The sequence below is a fragment of the Orcinus orca genome, chromosome 10, assembly GCF_937001465.1.
Source record: "Orcinus orca chromosome 10, mOrcOrc1.1, whole genome shotgun sequence".
NCBI lineage: Eukaryota > Metazoa > Chordata > Mammalia > Artiodactyla > Delphinidae > Orcinus > Orcinus orca.
The window spans coordinates 7,532,177-7,557,962 of NC_064568.1; the positions used below are offsets into that span (position 1 = coordinate 7,532,177).

Genomic DNA, 25,786 nt, shown 5'->3' on the forward strand with positions numbered 1-25,786 from the left:
TGTTAGTTTTTGAGGTGCAGGATCCGAATGTAGAACAGTACATGAAGGTTGCAGCAGCCGTTCGGGATGCAATCCAGTGCAACCGTGTCATCTACAACGAGAAAAAAAGAGCTACTACCCAGACATCATTGGGTTGTTTTTTCAAGAGGGTAGATAGAATTGAATCCAGCAAGGAACCAGAACCTGTGCCATCAGTGTCAGGCGTGAGTGAAACTGCAGCTTGCCTTTTGTCTCCTGTTGCTGACCATCCCTGAGTTCTACCATCTTCTACCTCCTCTCCCTCCTCCAGTCAGTAACTCTTGCCTGTTCACTCGATGCCAGCCCTTGTATGCCAGCTGTTGTACTGTACTGTACTACTGTACTTTTTAAGGTACTGTACTGTAAGATTAAAAATATTTTATTTTTTGTATTTATTTTTATATAAACCTATTATTAGTACAGTACTACATAGCCGATTGGGTACCTAGGCTAACTTTGTTGGACTTATGAACAAATTGCACTTATGAATGCCCTCTTGGAACTGAACTTGTTCGTTATGTAGGGGGCTTACTGTACTAAGACGTAACTTACCTTTTCAACTCATTCTCACAAGTACATAGAGGCTACATGATATGTGTTGGATGACATCATCACTAATGTTAATTGAATGGTGCTGTATATTCTTGAATTTTTCACAATTTCCTAAGGTCGTAGGTTTAGGGTATGAATATCTGTGTCTTTAGAAATTCACTCTTCAGGTTATACCTCCAAAACCCCAGCAAACCTCAGTATTATGCAGTTATTATAAAATCTTGTAGTTTTCCTTGCACCTAAGCATAAACATGAATACATTCTGTTATCAAATAAGGTGATGAATATTTCAGAGTTGTCTGACACATAGGGAGAATCAACTCCAAAAAACTATGAGAAAAACCTACTGAAGTATCTTAAAGGATAGGTTATTGTATGAGATTACATGCTTTGTAATGTGCCATTCTTTGTTGAAAATAGTTACTTCCGTGAAAGTGTTAATATTTTTACTGTATTTTACTTTTTTTCTGTTTTTCTAATTATGGTAAAATATTGGTAAACAAAGCTACTTGGAGCCCTCAGTTTTTAAGAATGTGAAGGGGTCCTGAGCCAAGAAGTTTGAGAAAGCTGCTGTAGCACAGTGTATATTGTAAACAAACACTCATGCCTGTTGAGTAGCTGGATGTAGCTAAAAATGACTCCCAGCACTAAGTGTGGATTACTGGGAGGATGGGCACGCTAAGACAGGGAGCAGGTTTTAGTGGAGAAAGATAGGTTCCTGTTGAGTTTAAGTAGGACTTACAGGAGAAGGGATAACAATAGTAGGCAGTTGGAAATTCAGAATTTGGGCGTGAGAAAAACTAAAACACCATTCTCCTTTGCAGTGAAAACTGCTTTCATCATGGAATATATCACTGAACAGCTACTACCTCACAACTGATTGGCATACGTGTTAGCCTTGGGGCAAAAGTATGAGGGTGACAGAGCAGGCTTCTTGTAAACAATGATGAATATTTTCACATTGTGCACTTTTTAAAATTTGGCACAGGAGAGACCTATATATGGTGTTTCTCCTGAACTTAAAAAAAAAAATGTAACCAAGGTACAATAATTTGATTTTTTTGTCCTAGAAGTTTCAAACTTTCATCATATTCCCACATAACACCTCATCTGAACTTGGAAAAGGCTATGCTTAGAATAAGGATGTTCTACTTTTCCTATGCCTAGCTCAGTAATTAATATTAAGCACTTGTGGGCATGAGTATACTTCAGGCACTTTACAGACCTTTTAAAATACTTCCTTTTTTCAGTCTTCAGCTTACCTTTTGGTCCTTGCAGTGGAAACATGAGCCATGTCTGCAATGTGACATGTCAGAATCTAAAATTTTCTGAAAGTCTTATTACCATTTTAAAAGAAATGTTTAAACAAATGTTTCCCTCTCTAGCCAAGTAGTATATTGTCTCTGGGAGATAACCATCTTCCTTTAATTTCATTAAATTTATAAAGTCTGTCTCAATGTCTGTTGTTTTTTTTCCCCTCTAAAATGCATTGAATGTCTGCTCTATAACTCAAGTCATTCTGTTTTCAGATTACTAAGATTACCTTCCCCATCTTTTTACATCCCCATGGTACAGGTCTGTTTCAAAAGTTGAAAACCAAGGTCACAGAACTAGTAGGTGGCAGTGTCATATATAATTCAATCTCAGCTTTTCTGAATCCTCATGTAGCGCATTTCCTGTTCCTGTCACCAGATTACAAAACAATACTAGAGAGGAAGATGGCAAACTATTACAATGTTCGCTACATACTTATATCATCTTAAATCACATCTGTTCATGTTTTTATGATGGTATTTAATAGGACTAAAGCTATGATATATTGAGCACAAATTTGATACACGTAAAAACAGCCAATATGCAAAAATACCCATTTGTTCAACAGATATTAAACGTCCATGCTGATAGGTAATGTGTCAGGCAGTTGATGAACAGTAGAGAAAACATGGTCCTTGTACTTTTCCAGTCCTATGGACTGCTGACCAACACTTAGAGGTTTAAATCGTTTCTTTTGTGAGAGGTGAAAGGCTGTTTGTTCTATGTTGAACCCATAATAGTGAAACTGCATTCTGATGACCTTAAAAACTCCAGTCTAGGATATAAGACCCTTATAAATGTCTTACTTCCAATTCATTCTCAAGGGTGAGGTATATCAGAGAGAAACCATACAAGGACTGTTGGCTCTGCTGCTAATGTGAACTCTATTCTTTCAAAGGAAAGAAGTACTGTGTCCTTTTATTCTAAATGAGACATCAAAAGTTAGTATGTTACTGACATGACACTGAAAATCTAAGCTGAATGCAGCCAGAAACTCCAAAGTAAACTGAATACAGAATGCCACATAAAACCCCAACTCTGTTGCACAGAAGCACTGTTTTTACAAGGACTTGATGTTTAGGTTATTTCATTTTCCACTGTCTTGGGAAGGACTTTGCTACTGCAAAAGCAATTAAATATGAATAGTGACTGAGAGAAAATAAAAGAACTTACACAAAGTTTTTAATTCAAAGATACATCAGTTTGTTCTCTAGTCCTTTAGAGAAGCCAACAAAAATACTTTGACAGGTTTATGTTTGACTTTGAAAGGCATCACCACCTTTGTGTACTGAAAGAAAAATTTATTTAAATATGGCTTGTTGGTCCCATACTTCATCTACCAGTGTAATCCCTGCTGTTTACAAATAGAAATGTCTATTTAGTTCTATTAATCTGAATAACAGATGCATATTGTAATTTTTAAAGCAGATAGTAAACTTTTCTGTCTTGTGAGATTTCACCTTGTCATGGGGCAAACACTATTTTACAAAGTGTAATAATGCTTCATTTTTTAAAGTTGAGGTGAAGAACCTGAGCAACTACATAACAAAGCTGCAGAGGCAATGAAATGTAACCTCACAATCTGATTATGCTCTCTGCCTTTCCCTTAGGCCAGGGTAGCTTTCCACCTGCTACAGTGGAAAACAGGAACTGCTATAAAGCCTGAAAATAAAATGTTCTAAACCCAAATCCCAGAGTATTTTAGTAGGCTTAGCATCTTTAAAGCATTTTAAGAAAAGTACTAATTGCCCAACTACAACAGCTCCAAAGAAAAGTTCTGCTTTCTCTTAAGACTTGTTCCATTCTATTCACACCTTTTGCTATCTAGGGTGAAGAGATTTACACCAAACATCACTTTTATTAATACTATTTTTCTCTCAAAGCAAGTTCTTCATGCTGACATGTCCACTGTCAGGAAGCACTGGCAGCGCTACTAATCATCTTCAGTCTTTGCATCACCAAGGAGATCTTTCTCCATCTTGTTCTGAAGGATGAACAAAAGTTTGAGGTGTACGTTTCAGAAGATAAACTGCAGCATGAAGACCCCCTATGTTGACCCAGACGGTATGTACCTTCCGCCACAGGTGTCCCATTCCAGATAATGCCTGTGTACACACAAAAAGTAGAAAAGTAATTAGCTGATAACTGCTTCTCTACCAACCAGGGGTCTTAGTAAGAAACACTGGGAGAAAACAAATCTTATTGAAATATCCCCAAGTATACTTAAAAAGGTCCTAAAGTTGTCATGGGCTGGCTGAGTTTTCAAGCTAACGTACAGCACCTTGATAAAGCATTTCTTGTCCTGGGTCAGTAGTACAGCTTGGCCTGTCCCTGGCCTACAGACACGGCTCATCTCCCGTAGGCAAGCTGGATAAAGGTTCCAGTTTCTCTTCTTGGAGCCCATCCTATAAAAGAAGGTCTAATGAGTCACTTACTTTTGCAAAAAATAAGTATCTAGGACTATATGAAATGAGAAGTTACTAAAAACTCATTTTCATTGCAATAAGAAAGTCCTGAGGTATGAAAAACAGTTGCCTTCTAGAGCCAGACCTTTGTCATTACATGTCAATGAAATGGTTAGATTTAGTTAAGTTGTTAAGAATTCTGAATGGGATGAACTGGTTACGGAAAAGATCTGACAACTATAATAGTTATGTTAATAGTTATGTAAATTGTCCCCTTAATGAGTATAAGCAATCATTATGTAAATGAAACCAGTGATTAAAAAATATCCTGATAACCAAGTTTTCCTCAACCTTTCTCTGAACTATTAATGTAATTCAACAACGGGCTACAAAGTGGATAAACCTGTGATGGTCAGGATCAAAGTGTAGTTAGTACATTCCTGAGTTCTCATAAGAAACAAAATGGGTGAATCTATCATATTGTTACATTCTTAAGTGAAAAACTGTTAAGTCTGCTAAAAGAAACGGAAGATTTCTGACAGAATAAGCTCAAGGAAAATACAACAGATTTAGAAGACAAGTGGGTACTAATATAACAAATGAAAGTAAAATTCATTTTTTTACAAGTCCCACCTTTTTCCAAATGGCATGTCTGTTACAATAATGTCCACAGAGCCAGTTCTTAGTGGCAAGTTGCAGATATCCCACTGAATAGTATCTATGGGCAAGCCCCAGGACAGTTTGCTGTGGCGACAAAAGAAAAGGTGCTTCAACATATCCCGAAGAATGAAATTTTAGAAGACTTTTCTTCTGAAGAGACTGCTATAAAATACAAAAACTAAAATAATAATATCAGTGACAACATCAAGAACTTAGTAAAAATTTTTAAAGTAGCAGGTAGGCAGAAAGCATAGGTCATAAGCTAAAACTTTTATAATGACAGTCCGTAAAAAAGTAAATTAAAAAATTAGTTAAGATTCGTTTTCAAAAGCTCTCTATATCTGTTTCATCTACAATTTAAGCAGACAGATTAAGGGGAAAAGACCGTTAACACAAAGAACTGTAGTACACAACTTGAAAACAGTGTTGAGGCAGTTAATTACCTAACTGATGATGTAAAAACATTGTTGATGAAACATACACTGGAAAAAACCAGAACACTAAAGAGAAAAAAGCTGATGAGGTGACACACCTGAAGGATAAAGTTTGGTCAGTCTACACAGAAATAACAGGAGACCTAAAGAAACAGGTATGTAAAATTAGGAAATATAGAGGTACTGGTCTTAAGATTAAAAAACATGTATCATACTATAAAAAAACAAGAGAACAAAAAAGTTAACATCAAAAAAATAATGACAGAAGGCAGGATGAGTATAATAATATAAATGATTTAAATCCTCCCCATTAAGGCAAACCTACTAGTTTAAGAAACAAAATTATAACAGGCAATAATAATGCACAGGCTAAAAATTAAAAGCAAATCAAGATTATGAGCAGAAATTAAATGTTGTAATATTGATATTTAATAAAGAATTTAAGAAAAAATAAAATGCAATAGAGGTAATCACTACATAATAGGAAAAAATACAGATATTAAAAATATGTATTACACTCACAAGCGCCAATAGCTACAATAAAACAAAACAAAAAAGGCAAAAAATATTAAAAGTCAATGTAAGATTGGGACTTCCCTGGTGGTCCGGTGGTAAAGAATCTGCCTTCCAATGCAGGGGATGTGTGGCTTTGATCCCTGGTCAGGGAACTAAGATCCCACATGCTGCGGGGCAACCAAGCCCACATTGCCACAACTACTGAGCTCCTGCGCCTCAACGAGAGAGCCCACGTGCCACAAACTCACAGCTAGAGAGAGAAAAATCTACACACCACAATTAGAGAGAGGCCCGCTCGCCACAATGAAATATCCCGCATGCCTCAATGAAGACCCCGTGTACTGCAACTAAGACCCGATGCAGCCAAATAAATTAAAAAAATAAATATTTTTAAAAAATCAAGGTAAGATAGAAATAGTACAGGTTGAACAGACAAAAAGTGAAGATGCAGAGGATATGAAAAATGATAAAATATTCAGAAACTAGAAAAATTATTTGCTTAAAAATACCAGGTTTCAAAGAAACCCTAGTCATGTACTATGCCTCAGGAAAAATCTCAAATATAAAACAAAATATACCATAAAAATTCATTAATCACAATAAAACATAATATAAAAATAAACTAAAAGCTTTTAACTACTTATGTATAAAAAATGATCTAAACCATTGGTCCTCAAAGTTGGGCCACAGACCAGCAGCATCAACATCACTGGGAAGCTTGCCAGGAAATGCAGACCCTCAGGTCCCATCCTAAACCTACTGAATCAGAATCTGTGTGTAGTTAACAGGTTACCCAGGTGATTCATCGGAACATTAAAGTTTGAAAAGCACTGTCCTAAACAATTAGAGAGAATCAAGTATATAACAAATCATTTAGAAAGTAACCAAAACAGATTTATCAAAATCTATAGGATATGGTCAACAGGAGTACTTAGCATAAAAGTCAGCTCTAGTAAAAACTTTTATTAAAAAGAAGACATTGGGCTTCCCTGGTGGCGCAGTGGTTGAGAGTCCACCTGCTGATGCAGGGGACATGGGTTCATGCCCCGGTCTGGGAGGATCCCACATGCCACGGAGCGGCTGGGCCCGTGAGCCATGGCCGCTGAGCCTGCGCGTCTGGAGCCTGTGCTCCACAACGGGAAAGGCCACAACAGTGAGAGGCCTGCATACCGCAAAAAAACAAAAAAAACAAACAAAAAAAAGAAGACATTTACAGCATATAACTTAAGATTTTAGATAACAAATGAAAAGACCTCAATAGGAAATAGGAATAAAAAACAAAAAGCATCAAGCATAAAACCACAGAACAAATAGTATATGAAAGAACAAAACAAAGCACTGGCAATCTAATCAAAAGGGAAAAAAAAACTAGCAAAGAAAAGAGGATAAGCAATATACAGACAAAATAATATTAAGGCATACCATGTATAAATAATATGAAAATTTGCATAAAATGAACAAATATTCTTAAAAACAACTGATTTCTACTTACAAATATAAACCTCACATTAAGGGTCATGGAGGCAGCTGTGAGGTCAATCATGGGATATCATGACTTCCTGTGCTCCTGGATATGAAGCACCTGTAAGACCTAACAAATCTGCTTACCGCTACATATTTCTGCCACCTTGTAAGAAAATGAAGGACTCCAAGCAGAGGAGACCAGAGAAACAATTTTGTGATGAGGCGTCTCGTAGGAAACTGCAGACCAAGTGCTATTTCAACCAATTCTTCCCAAAGACAGCTGAGACTTTGAAAGAATGGTGAAAGGCTGGCACAGATGGTGTGTCGTCAAATCCAATTTGTAGCAATGGGCTAGGGCTTAAGGTACTATAGCAACATACATCTCAGGATGGGAAATTTCCCAGAGGCTAACAGACTTTCAATGCACATATATCAAAGGGATATGGCTGAAGGACCTTGGAATATTTTGCTTGGAGAAGAGAGGATGTGGAGAGCTGGGATAAGGAGAGGAGGGTTGGTAGCCCTTCAAATATCTGATGTTAATCATCACTGTGACACAGAGATAAGATTTTTCTTTATGGACTCAAGTGGAAGAAAAAACCCAGATCTGTACAAGGTACAGGGAGAGATTCATGTTCCCTAAAAGATATGACTAGCACTCAAAGCTGTGCTAAGCTGGAATCAACAGCCTTCAGAGTCATAAGAGGTGTTTATACAGGCTGGAAGACCACTGGTCAGGATCTCCTACAGGACATTTAGGGACTGTAGGGACAGCTTTCAGGTCTTTTCCAACTCTGAGATTTAAGTGCCAAATAACAGAGGAAAGGCTAAATAAACTGTAATATTTCTGTACAATGGAATATTATGCAGTCATTAAAAAACAGATTGAATAAAAACATAAACGTTTGAAAATTTTTTAATGTTTTCAACTGTTTAATTGCATTAGAAAATATTAATATTTTAATATGTACTTGTTTTACAAGAACCTAGAAATTTTGAATTGAGAAAATGATTACAAAGCGTGTCTATGTGTCAGTCTGAGTTATGAATGAATTAGGTCCTGGGGCCCATGTGGTCTTGTAAGACTACAATCATCAAAAATGGTCCTGAAACATACTAATAAGAGGACATGAAAGCTAATATGTGTGGGATATGCAAATATTTGAACATTAGATTATTTTCCCCCTGGTATTTCTCTAATACTTATAGCATGTAGCAGAGGACTGAGTTCCTTGTTGGTGTTCAATTAAGTTTCAGATATGAGAGTGCACCGCTGCCACTTCGGTCCTCTTCCCCGACAGCTAGGAGGACAGCTAGGGCCCCTTCTCTCACCCCCTTCACCGGGTGCCTTCTCCAAACTACATCACTTATTCAATACTAAAACATTTCCAGAGAAAAGACCACTAGTCAGTTATAGGAGGAGTCTTGTGCCTCTGTTAATCCCCCAGCTGGATGCCTGCATGCACTAATGGAAAACTTATGAAATTAAAATGAATCTATGCAGTTCTTCCACTACATGGGAAAAAAGATATCTGAATAAGGAAAGAAAAAGGAAGACAGAAATAAAAATAGTTGCATTAGGGTGGGGGAAATTATAGTTAAATTTAAAATATTTTAAAAATACAAATTAGTTTCAATCAACTTTTAAAATTTAAATGGAGTTTCAATATATTCATTTGGCTATAATACTGTCACAATGCACTGGTTGTATTAGTTCATAAAGCCAATAAGAAAAGTGATTATTGGACTTCCCTGGTGGTGCAGTGGTTAAGAATCTGCCTGCCAATGCAGGGGACACAAATTTGATCCTGGCCCAGGAAGATCCCACATGCTGCGGAGCAACTAAACCTGTGTACCACAACTACTGAGCCTGTGCTCTAGAGCCTGCAAGCCACAACTACTGAGCCTGTGTGCCACAGCTACTGAAGCCCAGGAGCCTAGAGCCCGTGCTCTGCAACAAGAGAAGCCACTGCAATGAGAAGCCCGTGCACCGCAATGAAGAATAGCCCCTGTCTGCCGCAACTAGAGAAAGCCTGTGTGCAGCAACGAAGACCCCACGCAGCCAAAAAGAAATAATTAATTTTAAAAAAAGAAAGAAAGAAAACTGATTATCTAAGTCTAAGAGATGCTACAAAATCTTTTAAATTAAAATTTTACCCTTCTTTCACTTGGCTCTTGGTCAATAAAGATGAGATGTTATTTGCTGCTCTATTCACAGCCAATGGATTATTATCACCAGCAATGTGATAACAGTTAGACCATTCTGTAGCCCCCTGAAAGACAAGAGTATATATGAAAACAGAAGTAGCCAACTGCAAAAAAAAAAAAACAAAACCATAATACGATTAAAGGTAAAATCATTTCAATCACTTGTCAATAAACAAGACAATCCAACCCAATCCAATAATCCAATGCTTTTCTAAAGTGGCAAAATACTGCATGCTGTCAACTTTGCTATTCCCCTTGCTTGAAATGCCCTCCTGTTCTGTTTGCTGAACTCTTACTCATCTCTCAAGGCCCAGCTCAAATGTCATGCCCTCTGTGACATCAAGCACAACTCTCCAAGCTGTCTCTCATTTGCCCCTCCAAAAGCACTCTGTACATGTATCTGCCACTGCACTTGCTCTCTTTTTAATTATTTCTATACCTGTCTGCGGCTCAAAACGTCTAGGAACTCCTTAAGGATAGGTCTGGTGTGTCACTCAGTCCCTCACCCAGCAGTGTCTGCCACACAGTAGGTATTACAGACTTTAAATACAAACATAGTTTAACCAAATCAAACTGACTAACCTATATCCTTTTGTGATTATGGAATTTTTATATAATCCAATAACCTGGAATATTTGAGAATTTAAAGTGTAATGTCTATTATATAGGCTTTTGAATGATAACCACCATATTCTTGAAAGGATTTTGTCACTTTTTTTTTTAAAATAAATTTCTTTATTTATATTTGGCTGTGTTGGGTCTTCGTTGCTGCACACGGGCTTTCTCTAGTTGCTGCGAGTGCTGGCTCCTCATTGCAGTGGCTTCTCTTGTTGTGGAGCATGGGCTCTAGGTGTGCGGGCTTCAGTAGTTGTGGCGCTCAGGCTCAGTAGTTGTGGCTTGCGGGCTCTAGAGTGCAGGCTCAGTAGCTGTGGTGCACGGGTTTAGTTGCTCCATGGCATGTGGGATCTTCCTGGACCAGGGCTCAAACGCATGTCCCCTGCATTGGCAGGCGGATTCTTAACCACTGCGCCACCAGGGAAACCCAGGATTTTGTAATTTTAAATCAAAAACATGTCAGCAGAACAGAAATACCGAGCTTTCCATATTAGTTGTGCAATGGGGTGACATACTACCCTAGGCCTGAACAATGTTCTATGCAGATTAACAGAAGGTTTCTGACATGAAAGCAGAGACAGTTCTGCCCTTGGTTTAGGGATGAGTAACAAACACCTCTTCCATGGTAAACAGTAATACCCCCATATCTATGGACACAGGGCTTCTTAGCTTTTTCTTTTGCCCAGACCCTTGAGGGTAATGGAGAAGGGTGATGTAGGGAGGATGATGTAGAGTTTGATGAAAACCTCTCTGGTGATTCTGATTGCCGAGTATTCATTTTTTCTTCTAAACCTATTTAGATTTTTGGGTTTTATAGTACTTCCAAGTTTTAAAGGCAGTATTATAAATCAAATACTTTATACTTTGGTGAACAAACTGTTTATATACCCTTTCAATTCCTTTCATAATTTCATTCATTTTGATCATATACCAACTTAGGTTTTTCCATATCGACATTCTCATGCCTACCCCTACATGGAAATGCCTCAAACATTTTCTTTTTATCTTTTTTTTTTTTTGGTGGGGCTGGGAGCTCCTCTGGTCTCTCTCTAGCTCTGTTGTATATTTCTTGACATGTAGTAACCTTCACTGCTACTCCAGACCATAGACACATCATGGTTTAATGCTAGAGAAGCACACTCTGCTTTGTTCCCAGAATTCTTTGTGGCAACAACTGAGTTTTCTCTGTGTGGCTCTTTAGCCAGAGTAAATTTCTCTAGCTGAGACTAGCAGAAAACAGCAGTCATCTAGATTACTATGATTTCCTTCTGGGATTCTAATTCCCAGATAGCCGATGTCATTTTCTAATTGCAGTCTGGATTATTTTTCCCTTTGTGGGTTGTTTTGGACTTGCTCATCTGTCCAGTTTCTGCTCAGTCACAGAATCTGTAGTATCTCCCTGCAGTTTGTTCCCATTGGCTTTACATATACTATACATAAAGCAATTTTTTACAAATTTAAATTTGTAATTTTTTACAAATTTAAATTTAATTTAATTTAAATTTAATTTTTTTTTTTTTTTTGCGGTACGCGGGCCTCTCACTGCCATGACCTCTCCCATAACGGAGCACAGGTTCCGGACGCGCAGGCCCCGCGGCCATGGCTCACGGGCCCAGCCGCTCCGCGGCATGTGGGATCCTCCCGGACCGGGGCACAAACCCGTGTCCCCTGCATCGGCAGGCGGACTCTCAACCACTGCGCCACCAGGGAAGCCCTAAATTTAAATTTAATTTAAATTTTTTACAAATTTAAGCAATTTTACTGGCGCCCTCTTCCAAATTATTTATTATAAAAGTTTAGGTAATATTGATTCAATAATACAGATTCAAGGAGACTCTCCTGTTAAATGTTCTCCAATTAGAAAATGCCTTTCTATTTCTTGCTTTGCTTTAGGCAGTTTTTGAGTCCTCTCAATGTCATGGTATTTTCTGAAAACTTTGTAACCTTGTTAAACTTCCTAACAAACCTAACTAATGGTCACAGGCTTCCCCATCTTACAAGAACCTAGGAGGATGAAGAAGCATAGTCTCACTTTATAGAGATGAAATGCCCTCCTCCAGTTCAAGCTTGTACCTTCAATTATCTTTTCTGTTCAAGTCTACCAGTTTGTCTGTTACAGAAATGGGACTCACCAGTTTGTAATTCTCAGCCTCCTCTGTAATCCAGTGACTAAACATGACTTATAACCTAAATCTAGTCCTTGGCTATTTGTAATAAGTGGCTACATCCTTATCACAAAAGTTCCAGCTTTACTAGTGTAATTCCCTCAAAACTCTTGGGTCCATGGATCTAACCTTGGTGATTTCATTATGTCTATTTACCCATGAGTTCTAGAACATTCTGGATGTATCACTTCCTTATCTAAAAGCTAAAGAAGGGCTCCCCTGGTGGCGCAGTAGTTAAGAATATGCCTGCCAATGCAGGGGACCCAAGTTTGAGCCCTGGCCTGGGAAGATCCTACATGCCATGGAGCACCTAAGGCTGTGCACCACAACTACTGAGTCTGTGCTCTAGAGCCCGCAAACCACAACTACTGAAGCCCATGTACCTAGAGCCCATGCTCCGCAACAAGGGAAGCCACCACGATAAGAAGCCCGCACACCGCAACAAAGAATAGCCCCCACTGGCCGCAACTAGAGAAAGCCCATGCACCGCAACAAAGACCCAATGCAGACAAAAATAAAATTTAAAAAATAATAAATAAATAAATAAAAGCTAAAGAAAAGTTATTACCTCAATTGATATTGCCCCTGTTCCACACATCGGATCAACTATTATATCAGTAGGCTGAGGAGCACAGAGCCTAGAGAAGAAAACAGCCTATGTGAACAGACAAGACTTCCACAAAGACTATTCCTAAAGCTGTAAGATCAAAGGCCTGTTATGCTAGCATGAAGAAACAATTGATATTTATTTTTAAAATCAATTTGTAATTACATGTTGACTCTATATCCTAGCACTTACAAAAACATTACATATAACTAAAAGTCCCCTTTGACTAACTACCATCCAAAATCCCATTTCACTTCCAAATGGAAATAGCTTCTAGATCTGTTAATATATGTGTGTATATGCTTTTAGAAAACACACGTTATTTTGTATATAGACCTGTGTTGTTACATTTAAAACAACTCAAATGTGTGAAGTAGAATATATATCAATATAAGTTTACTGGAAATTATTCATTCAGTATTCCTTTCCTAATTAATTCAATTTGAAAGATAATAACATTGCTATAAAATAACTGCTTTACTTTGAGCACCTAGTATTTGCCAGGCATGGATTTAAGCTCTTTGCATGCATTATCTCTTTTAGTCCTTTTAACCATCTTGTGAGATAGGTTACTATTATTATTCTCATTTACAGATAAGCTGATGCAAACCTGTCCATGGACACAAAGCTAGTAGGTGACAGAGTCAGGATTAGAGGAATTACTGTTAGTGGCTTAAATGTTACCTCTTCTATGAAGCATCCCCTCCTCAGACAGGCGACAAGGTTTCTCTTTCCTCCTTTTGTCCTGCTATTCTTTCCACATTCTATTATGGTTCTCCCTTACAAAACTGAGATTCCTGGGGACTAACTCTGGATTCTTATTGTAATACCTGCCCAGCTCTACTTCTCCATTCCTGCCCCTCAACACACGGCAACAGAATCCTTGGCAACCCTCTTGGTAGTAAGCAACCCCGTACTCCTAGCCACTGCTGCTGCGTCTGGGTGAACACATGACTGAAACTATGTCAACCAGATTCTCTCTTCTAAGACGTGGGAACAAAGAGCTAGAAGACCTAGGCAGTATGGGGCTGGCTGGTTATTTAAAATTGGAAATACATAAATTTAGATGATGGGCAGCCATTTGCACAGATGAGCAAAACAAGAACCTGTAGGCTCCCAGGGTAGATAAAAGTGACTGTCTAGGTTTCTGGTGGTTTTCTAAGACCTGGTTCCTACCCTTCTTAAGATATGGCTTTTAGTTTTTCTGTGGATTTCCCAAGACTTCTCAGTATCTTGCCAGTAATTCCCCCTCCCACACAATCATCACTTTTTTTTAATCTTAAACTAGCTTACTTAGGTTTCTAACAGTTGCACCCAAAATAACTCTCCATATCCCTGGCTCCCACCATAATGCCTGGCAGTAGATAATAATTGTTTGTTAAATGAATGAAGACTAGGAGCTCTTCCTTAATCAAACGGGTGCAGTTTTCTATTGTTGTCATTGAATTGACAGGTTCCAATTGTATTGAACTAGGACTCCATGGATGAGCAGGGTAAAAGAGGAAGCAAAGATTGGAGGAGTAAGAAATACAATTAACTACCAGGCTATGCCAGGCACCGTATGTAACAGGTATTTTTCATCTGTTTTTGCAATTTACTCCTCACTAATAATCCTTTAAGTCTAATATCAAACCCATTTTGCAGTCTGGCAAACAGAAACTTAGAGAAAACAACTCGTCCTAGTGGTAGAAAGAAACACCCAATCAAAGGGAAAAGGGCAAAGGAGAAAGAAAGTTATATCTTGCTCTTGGAAAAGTGGAAAATTTTCCATGTGAGTATAAAATTTTAAAATATAAGTAAAAGCTCTCTGTGTTCACTTATACATTATACACATTAAAAAAATCTCTGCTTTCATCTGCTTCACTGCATAGAAATGAAACAAAGCAAAATTTGTTCTATTTCCCAACACGCAGTATATCCTTTCTAAACAGAAACGTGATAACCACGTTCAAGAGGCAGATGAAAACTACTGTTCTCATTTTAAAATCAAGAAAATTGAGATAGTAATTAAGTGATATTTTCAGGATCTCAAGGAATCAACATTGGATACAAAGAAAGAGCTTTAGCTTTTTATCCTGTTCCTTAACTACTAGATTCTAACACAGTACCTCACAAAAAATTAAATTTTGAAGGGAAAATTCAAACCAAGTTGTCACTTTCATCTACATGGCAAACCCATTCTCTTACCTGAGCATCCCATAGGCAAGAGTAGATCTAAGAGTTGTGGGTCCAAAATGTGTGATATTTCTTCGGTGGAGACTCTCTTCTGTCAATGCAATGCCCACAACAATTTCATTATCATGGATATTCAAAAGAACCTATAAAATAATAAAATAGTTTTAGGGTTATTCGAACTGTACTTATCACTAAGATTTTAAAATTTGAGGCTTTATTAATTTTTGTTACTTTATTACTGAGGTATACTTTGCATACAGTAAAATGCACAAATCTTAAGTGTGAAGCGCAGTAATTTTTACATATAAATGCTGTGTAACCATCATATAAACATATATATAGTTTTTCTTGCCCTCTGTCAATACCCACCACAAATTATCATTAATCTGACCACTACCGTGATAAACTCTTCTGTCTTTTTTTGAGCTTCATATAAATGAAATAATTTAAGAATACTGTATTTAAAATTTTTTTAATCTATTTTATTCTCCTTTTAATTCACCGTATTCACAAGTTAGCTATAACCAGATTCCCCCCGAATTTTTATAAGAGAAACACATTTTGAAGGTTTCCAGGTTTTTAATATGCATTTTTAAAATTTTTAACTTTTTTGGAAAAAATTCCAAACATCCAGAAATGCTGGCACAACACTGGCACAACGAACTCTTAAGTATGCTCTTCATTTAGATTAACCAACTGTTAACGATGGGCCACATTTGCTTTAAAACCTATTATTTTTTTAGTATTTTTTAAAACTTGACTCAAGTAATGTCTGTGAAAGAATGTTTCTTTTTGGTCTTAGTTATAGTTTTTCTAACACACAGTTAAATATATACTATTCAAACAAAAATAAAAGTTGAAATAAAATATGTTCTGCAATCTTCCACCTAAAATTTCCTCATCATGATCTTAACAGCAGCAGCTAACACTTACCTAGCTATATGCAAACCACTGTTCTACACACTTTATATTTGTTACCTCATTTCATAGCCACACCCTCTGAGCTAGGTATTATTATCCTCCTTTTATAGATAAGGAAATCAAGGCACAAAGAGGTCGGTTTACTTGCCCAAAGTTATGCAGCTTGTAAACTGAGATTTAAATCCATGTAGTATGGCTCCAGAGTCTGTACTCTGAGCTCCCATGCTAACTTCTGGACATCACTGTTCTAGTTAGCCTATTCATTCTCATAACAGCTGTTACAAGAAAAAAAAGAATGGGGACTTGTTCTTCTGATTTGATATGCAAAAACAAAAGTTACAGAGAGAACAGGCAACTTGCCCCAGATTCAAGTGTCCCAAAAGCAACAGTAAATGACTCCTTGGTGAAAACGTCAGCTGCTAGGGGCCTTTTAAGCTGTCAGAGATGGAAAGACTTGTTAGTATGGCTCACATGTGAATCACCCTTATAGTAGAAGATTGAGACCAAGGAGGGTAAGCATGCTAAAAAGAGGTATCTGGATTTGGGAATCTAGCAGAATTTAAGAAAAAGGACAGCTGGCTCTAGCATGAGTATTAGCAATGATGTCCTGATTTTAGAAGGTCAAGGTTTGTTTTAAAAATGTATTCCACTTCAGAAGCAAAGTCTGAAACCAAGACACACAAAACAAAATAGTTGTTTTAATTCTTTTGAATTTTATAATCTGAAAGTCCGCATAATGTTGTAAAAAGCACTAGATTAGAAATTAGAAAATTCAAGTCTTAATAGCTCCCATCTATTAAGCATGTAGTATAGACCAGGTATCACACCAGATACTTAAAATGTATAATCTCATTTAACCTTCAGGACACACAGGTATAAACTATTATTGGCTCCATTTGAAACAGAGGCTCAGAGAGAATAACTTGTCCAAAGTTACACAGTTAGGGAGTCAAAAGTTGGATCTAGCTCTGTCTCAATAGCCCATGCTCTTGTTAATGATACCCTACAGTTCCTTTGTGACATCTTTGGTTCTGGTATCAGGGTGATGGTGGCCTCACAGAATGAGTTTGGGAGTGTTCCTCCCTCTGCTATATTTTGGAAGAGTTTGAGAAGGATAAGTGTTAGCTCTTCTCTAAACGTTTGATAGAATTCGCCTGTGAAGCCATCTGGTCCTGGGCTTTTGTTTGTTGGAAGATTTTTAATCACAGTTTCAATTTCAGTGCTTGTGATTGGTCTGTTCATATTTTCTATTTCTTCCTGGTTCAGTCTCGGAAGGTTGTGCATTTCTAAGAATTTGTCCATTTCTTCCACGTTGTCCATTTTATTGGCATATAGTTGCTTGTAGTAATCTCTCATGATGCTTTGTATCTCTTTAGTGTCAGTTGTTACTTCTCCTTTTTCATTTCTAATTCTATTGATTTGAGTCTTCTTTTTTTCTTGATGAGTCTGGCTAATGGTTTCTCAATTTTGTTCATCTTCTCAAAGAACCAGCTTTTAGTTTTACTGATCTTTGCTATAGTTTCCTTCATTTCTTTTTCATTTATTTCTGATCTGATCTTTATGATTTATTTCCTTCTGCTAACTTTGGGGGTTTTTTTGTACTTCTTTCTCTAATTGCTTTAGATGTAAGGTTAGGTTGTTTATTTGAGATGTTTCTTGTTTCTTAAGTAGGATTGTATTGCTATAAACTTCCCTCTTAGAACTGCTTTTGCTGCATCCCATAGGTTTTGAGTCGTTGTGTAGACATTTTTCCAAAGATATACAGATTGCCAACAAACACATGAAAGGATGCTCAACATCATTAATCATTAGAGAAATGCAAATCAAAAACTACAATGAGATATCATCTCACACCGGTCAGAATGGCCATCATCAAAAAATCTACAAACAATAAATGCTGGAGAGGGTGTGGAGAAAAGGGAACCCTCTTGCACTGTTGGTGGGAATGTAAACTGATACAGCCACTATGGAGAACAGTATGGAGGTTGCTTAAAAAACTACAAATAGAACTACCATACGACCCAGCAATCCCACTACTGGGCATATACCCTGAGAAAACCATAATTCAAAAAGAGTCATGTACCACAACGTTCACTACAGCTCTATTTACAATAGCCAGGACATGGACGCAACCTAAGTGTCCACCGACAGATGAATGGATAAAGAAGATGTGGCACATATATACAATGGAATATTACTCAGCCATAAAAAAGAAACGAAATTGAGTTATTTGTAGTGAGGTGGATGGACCTAGAGTCTATCATACAGAGTGAAGTAAGTCAGAAAGAGAAAAACAAATACTGTATGCTAACACATATATATAGAATCTAAGAAAAAAATGGTCATGAAGAACCTAGGGGCAAGACAGGAATAAAGACGCAGACCTACTAGAGAATGGACTTGAAGATATGGGAAGGGGGAAGGGTAAGCTGGGACAAAGTGAGAGAGTGGCATGGACATATATACACTACCAAATGTAAAATAGATAGCTAGTGGGAAACCGCCACATAGCACAGGGAGATCAGCTCGGTGCTTTGTGACCACCTAGAGGGGTGGGGTAGGAAGGGTGGGAGGGAGGGAGACGCAAGAGGGAAGAGATATGGGGATATATGTATATGTATAACTGATTCATTTTGTTATAAAGCAGAAACTAACACACCATTGTTAAGCAATTATACTCCAATAAAGATGTTAAAAAAAAAAAGATACCCTATTAGCTTTGTGGCCTCAGTTTAATTTGTCCATAAGATTGGGTTAGTCTTGAAAATTCTACACATTTATGAGAGCCTTCTTGAATCCTCACAGTAAGAGCCTGCACTTACCTCCACATCAAAGTTGGTCATGTCAGCCTTCCACTTAAAATAATCTTGAACAGCACCCCCAAAATCTCTTGCCGCCTCATTTGAGGAAAAGCAATGTTTCTCTCCTGCCCTGTTGCATGTGACTCTAAACTTCAGCACTTCAGGATCAGTTTCTTCTTTTGAGCTTTCCTCAGTCTCATCTTTGCAAGATGTCAAATCATCACCTACTAATGTTGATATCTCTTCTTTGATGGCTGCATTTTCATAATAGTCTAAGATCTGTGAATCTAAGACATTGTTAGTGAACTCTTTTTTGACATCTCTCTCATCTGTTTTGTCTCCTCGTCCACTTTCAATCTTCTCTTTACTTGAATTCTGATTTATCTTTTTGTGCTTTGTTTTTTTTTTCTTGAAACATGTGTTAATTTTCCATATTTTTAAAGGGTCTGACCATGGAAGCTTCCCAGCCAAGTCCTCAAAATCCTTTAGAACTTCTTCCTATAAAAGAGAGAATGAAATCCATTCATTTCATTCATTTCTCACCACTTTAATTGAACAAATAAACCCCTACTTTGCCTACAGACTATGTTAATTGTTATGTTGGGGGTGGCAGGAGTACAGGACAAAAGAGTAAATAATATAATGTCTGCAATTGAGGAAATTAAAGTCTCACTGAAAATTAAGATTTACACAAATTAAGGCTACGACAGAATAATACAAGACAGAATGGTAGATCAGAGGCTGGGATTCAAGATTAAAATGTAAGCAAATAAGGAACTATTAACAGTGGTTACCTCCAGCGAGTGGAAATGAGGAGATGAAAGACAGGGGAGGGAGGGCAGCTTACCTCTCACTGACTTCCTTTTGAATTTTGTGCTGTGTATACAAATTAACTATTTTTGAAAAGAAAAAACCCAAAGCTTAAGCAGTTAAAAATGTATCTATCCAATTTCTAAATAGTATCTATAGTCATCTTTTAGAAAAGTAAATCTGATCATGCTTAAAGCCCCTCAACAGCCTCCCATTACACCCCCCAAAATTTAACTTCCTTAAAAAGCCCAAACAACCCGACTCTTGCCTGTGTCTCTTACATCACTTCAGGATCATTCTCTCCCTAGCTTCGTACCTCTGCTTGGAAGGTATTTGCTTCATATGGCCTCTCTGCATTGCTGGTTCTCTTCTCATTATTTAACAGCAATTTAAAAGGCACATCCTTTGAGAGACCTGCTCTACTTAAAGTAATCCTCTCAAGTCATTCTTTTCTCATTTTATTTTCTTTAGAGAACTTAACATTATCTAAAGTTATTAGGTTTAGGCTCCTCCCAGAAGGTAAGCACAGGGTGGAAAGACCTTGGCTGTCTTGACCATTGCTATAAACCACACATTAGAGCAGTGTCTGGTGTAAAAAAGGTGCTCAGTAAACAGCTAATGGATATGTGGTAAAATGTTAAAATGGGTGGTACAGAGCCGTGCTATCCAATTCAACAGCCACTAGTCACATACAGCTACTGAAATATTTTAAATGATTTAAAATTAAAAATTCAGTTTCTCAGTCATATTAGCTACACTTCACATGGCTATCATGCTGGACAGCATAAACATACAACATTTCCATCAGAAGTTCTGGTGCAGAGCACTGGCACAGACAGTATATGTTACTGAAGATCAAAGTAGAAAGAAATCAGTGCTGACTGATGGAGCTGAGACTTGAATTGGAAATGAGTGAAGGCTCTAATACTACTTGAAACCTGATGAAATAATGGTAATTTCAGGTTGGGCAAATTCAATTTTATTTACAAATAATTTCCATATAAAGGGCATCTATAGGACTTGTAGGTTTAACATGGTGGGATAACACTGGTACAGCCCCTTTCTTTCTTCAGAAACCACTCTAAAAGAAAAGAACAACAGAAATACCAACTCTATCCTAATAGAATCTACATGATATCTGTAACCTAGAAACAGAACATAAGAATTCTAACATAAGAATTCCCAGGTTCAGTGAAGGTAAAGCAGAGGTGCAGAAAGACAACAGAGGGAGAATGACTACAGATCTCAGACAAAGGGGAGAGCAGTCTGCAGAGCAGTAGGAAATAAACTCTTCTCTGGAACAGCAGGGAACAAGTACATGCACTGAGAGGGAGCGTCCCTGGATCTCGTTTGTACCCAGAAGCAGCAGAGGAGAGAATTGGAGGCTGAACAAGGAATCTCACAGACATGCTCTATTTGCTGGAAACAGAGTAGAGATGGGGAGAGATACTCTACATTGTGAATAACCCTAAAGCTGCTGAATGCTTCCAGCTAGGGAGAAGTAATGGTTAAAAGAACTCATTAAGTGGTATGGAAATTACACCTCAATAAAGCTATTTAAAAAAAAAGGAAGAGAACTCATTCACCACAACCTTTTGTCAAAAGGAACTTCACAGTGAACCAGAGGGATTTCTTGCTAGCTTGGAACAGTTCCTGAACCTCCTATAAACAGTAGGCCCAAGAGGAACTACCTCATTCAAAGATGAGCAATTATCAAAAGTTATCAGCACCAGACTTACATGAACGGAAAAAAGAAGAAAAGGGACAGAAAAACAGTGGACTAAATCCAGTGACCAGAAAGACACTGCCACAGAGCAGCTGAAAACCGTGGTCAAATATGTTGACATGACATCAAAAAATGTAATAAGGAGATACTTTTGTAAAATAAGAGCTCAAAGCAGACATATAAAAGCAGGAAAAAGATGAGGGGAGCCGCCAGAAGGAGATGAAACAGGATCTTGTAGAGTTCAAAGAAAAGTGGAATAAAAAAACAAACCACTGCAAAAATGAAGACCATATTGAAAGCACCACATATAAAAGCCACCGCTGAAAACACAGTAAGGGATGTGAAGAAAAGTAAAGCAAATACAATAAAAATGAGCAAAAATTTTAAAATGGATTAGAGAGAACATGATAAAACATCAAAGACAGTCAAAGAGATCCTGCTGTATGTATAACTGGTTTATCCCTGATGGAGGGATTTAAAATAAAGGAAACATACTAAAAAAATAATTCAAGAAAACTTTCAAGAAACATAAATGGAAGTGAATTTCTCTACAGACTGACATGTCTTAACTGGAATTAGCAACAAGGAGATGTACCCTGGTGAACTTCAAAATTGAAAAAAAAAAATCATCTGGGCATCAAGCAAAAATAACAAGAAAGCAACAAATAAGGAGGAAAAATAACAGGATGACTTCAGAATTCTCCATGGCAACATTTCATGCTAGAAGAGAACAAACATTGTCTATGATATTCTTAAGGAAGGAAAGCGTGACTCCAAATTTTAAACCCAAACTATTAATCAAATAGAAAGGTGAAAGACAAACATTTGTGAACTCATGCCAGTCAAGAGATAAAAACTGTAACAAAAGGACAGGTAGTATGTCTATAATCAATTTAACTATAGGACTAAAATGAAAACAAATACAGGGATTATGACTGCAAAACAGAATGTAAATGTTACAAAGTGGCCTGTCCTTAGAGGGGAAAGGGAACAGAAGATGGGAAGTAATTTAAGCACACTGATATCCTCTTCTCTCATACCCCAAGGTCAAAGGATAGAAATTAATGCTTAGCAGAGAAAGTGCAAAACACAGGCAGTTTGGTGCTTCCAGAATATAATCTCAGTGACTTTTCATGCAGCATTAAAGCTTTTCGGGTTTCATCCACTCTTTAAAAAAAAAAATAAATAAAGATGATTTTTTAAAAAGTATATTTAAAGGATTTAAAGGCATGTGGTTCAACACTAAGAAAAATTATAAAACTGGAAGGTGAAAGGGAAGGAAGAGAGATGTGGGAAATATGCCAATTTCATCACTGCTCTTAGTAGGGATTCAAAAATACTGTGTAAGCAGTAGATTAAGTTGTATTTATAAAGGTAATAGCTAGAGAGCAAATACAAGCCTTCCAAATATTTTAAAACACGTGCACGGGGAAAAAGCAAAGAAAACACGTAACATAAATTTTTAAAAAGAAAGAAAAAGAAAGCAGAAGGCATGTAGCATAAATGTGACTGAACCAAGACCAAACATTTCTGTCGTGTCAATAAACATCAATGGGATATACTTATTAAACAGAAAAATGACCCTCAGACTGAATATGTACAAGGGTGTATATAGGATGTTCATTGCACTACTGTAATAGCAAGACTGTGAAAAATCCTAATGTCCTAAAATGGGACCGATTAAATTGTGATACAGTCAAATCCAACAATGATATTGCCATCATCTCCAAGAAAAATGAGAAAAAGCACAGCACAGGACAGTATGTATGTCATACTTCCATTTGTGTAAATATGTAAATAAAATACACATATTCATAAAATATCTCTAGAAGGATATCTCAGAAATTGGTAATAGTTGTTGCCTCCAAGGAGGGAAACACGTGGTATGAAAACAGGGGAATACTTTTCACTGTATATCTTTTCAGTCTTTACAGTTTTGCTCTAAGAACATGTATAAACTAGCTTAAAAAAATTTTAATCACAGATGTTAGCCTTTTTTTAAATCAGTTAATAAAAAGGCTAATAAAATTCATGATATCATCTGAATATTTAAAAATAAGAGAACCCATTAGAATGCTTAAACTAACAGGCTTTTATAAGCCATGAGAAAGTATAATGCAACAAAGAAAAACTGATGGTCAACAGAATGAAAACTAGAAGCGAATGTTTAAAAACAAGGTTTTATTGGGGGCATGTTCCAAATTAAGTCCACAAAGTGGAGGGCTTAACAATTTCTCATGGTTATACACAAGAGAAGTTGCCCTTGCAGAGATCTGAAAATCTACCTCAGGGCTTCCCTGGTGGCGCAGCAGTTAAGAATCTACCTGCCAATGCAGGGGACACAGGTTCATGCCCTGGTCTGGGCAGATCCCACATGCCGTGGAGCAACTAAGCCCATGTGCCACAACTTCTGAGCCTGAGTGCCATAACTACTGAAGCCCATGCACCTAGAGCCCGTGCTCCACAACAAGAAAAGCCACCGCAATGAGAAGCCCGCGCACCGCAACGAAGAGTAGCCCCCGCTCGCCGCAACTAGAGAAAGCCCGTGTCCAACAACAAAGACCCAATGCAGCCAAAAGTAAAATAAATAAATTAATTAAAAAAAAAAATAAAAGGTGAAATTATTTTTTAAAAAAAGAAAAAAAAATGAAAGAAAATCTGCCTTAATCCCTGCTGCTCTTCTTCTGGGACTTCCACCAGTAATATCTTTTGCAGTTACTTACAAGGCAACTCTGAATACCTGGCTCATATAGAACCATTCCATAATAACAAATTCACCTCCAAAAATACTCAAAATAATACAAATTCTAAGATGACAAAAACATAGTAATTGAAGAAAATATTAATAACACCCTAGTAGGTTAGAGGCAAGAATTTAAGATGGACACTTATAGTTTTAAAAAATATGTTAACATTTATTCATGTATAGAATTGACTATCACAATTTTGAAATACTTAAGAGCAAAAACTGTCAGTACCCTGCCTGCTATTCACTAGTTTTATAGATATGATATGGTTGGCAATGCCTATCAGAAGGCTGAAGGGTTATAAAACTAGTGTTAGAAGTTACATTTTTAGTTAATAAAATTATCATCTATTTTGAGTCTCAGTTCTTTTAGGTCTGTTTTTTTCTAGGTTGGGGGTTCATATCAGTTTAGTTTTTGAAATCAACCTGTTGTCAATAAGTAAAAATTAGAGAATTAGGCAGCACATCACAACTTTAAAAAAGATTATTTCTAATATAGGCAATAAAACTGAAAGAAAAAAGTTTTGAAGCATTTGACTCTGGAAACCAGACCAAAAAGCAATCTGGAAAAATACCAAAGACTCACTGTGATCTATTTTCAGCGTTCAGCTTAGGCAGCGTCTCAATATTTAGGAATCAGATGCTAAATACAAGTTGGGGACAAAGCTGTTATCCTAACAACTGAAGGAGTATTTAGATATTACTTTGGCTTTATTTCAAAAAACAAGCTAGAGAAGAAAGCAGGGCAAAAGGAGCATGGTGAGAGAAAGTGTTATTTGTAGATGACACAAACTGTCACCTACTCTGGTTCACAGCCTAGAAGCAATTCTATTTTGAAACCATATACATCAGCAAAGCTCATCTAAGGTGTCCATCTTTTGTAAGAAAGTCAAACAATTTGTTCTATTTCTTATAAGTTTTTCAATATTGATATTTATTTCTTTGTTGTTATTCTTTCATCTTTTTAGAAAATGGAATACAATTAACATATAATATTATTTTAGTCTCAGGTGTACACATAATGATTCAGTATTTGTTTACATTGCAAAATGATCACCACAATCTAGTTAACATCTGTCACCATACCGTTAAAATTTTTTTTCTTGTGACGAGAACTTTTAAGACCTACTATCTTAGCAATTTGCAAATGTGCAATACAGTATTAATTACAGTCACCATACTGTACATTATAGCCCCAGGACTTACTTATAACTGGAAATCTGTACCTGTTGACTCCCTTCATCCATTCCCCACCCCCTGCAATAATGATTTTTAAAAGCAACTTTTGCGATGGACTATCAATAAATCTCTGGATTTTACTGTAAAAGTCTCCCAGTATTCTATATTATAAAAGCAGCAGTAATGCTAAACGATACACAGAATGTGAAAAGTGGAAATAATCTCTTTGGGAAGACGGCTGAAAATCAGCTACTGCGTTTGGGATAGCTCACCTTTGTTTCTTTGAACTGGTAATCCTTAAACTCCTGAACAACCACAAATAAGTTATCAACTGATCTCAGACAGTGAACCTGGGGAGGGAAAAAAATGTTAGAAACAAATTTCTCCAAAAACTTTTGAAGTGCATAAACTATCAGCATTTAAATATAAAAATCAGGTACAAAGATTTTAAAGCAGCTAATACCTATAAT

The 25,786-nt window shown here is 37.0% G+C and overlaps 1 protein-coding gene across 5 annotated transcripts in view; it reads right to left on the bottom strand.

Annotated features, from left to right (window-relative positions):
- Positions 1–395: 395 nt before the first annotated feature.
- THUMPD3 (THUMP domain containing 3) overlaps positions 396–25,786 on the bottom strand; it is a 28,036-nt gene continuing 2,645 nt past the window's right edge. For 4 of the 5 annotated variants that reach the window (XM_033437236.2, XM_033437235.2, XM_033437238.2 and 1 more), the window contains exons 3-10: positions 25,589–25,666; positions 18,877–19,353; positions 15,146–15,276; positions 12,920–12,989; positions 9,521–9,636; positions 4,923–5,033; positions 4,166–4,289; positions 396–3,989 (exon numbers count right to left, since the gene is read on the bottom strand). In XM_033437236.2, the coding sequence (XP_033293127.1) occupies positions 3,840–3,989; positions 4,166–4,289; positions 4,923–5,033; positions 9,521–9,636; positions 12,920–12,989; positions 15,146–15,276; positions 18,877–19,353; positions 25,589–25,666 (1,257 nt within the window). In that variant the 3' untranslated portion in view covers positions 396–3,839. The remainder of the gene's footprint in view (positions 3,990–4,165; positions 4,290–4,922; positions 5,034–9,520; positions 9,637–12,919; positions 12,990–15,145; positions 15,277–18,876; positions 19,354–25,588; positions 25,667–25,786) is intronic. The other variant, XM_033437239.2, reaches the window with a different exon arrangement.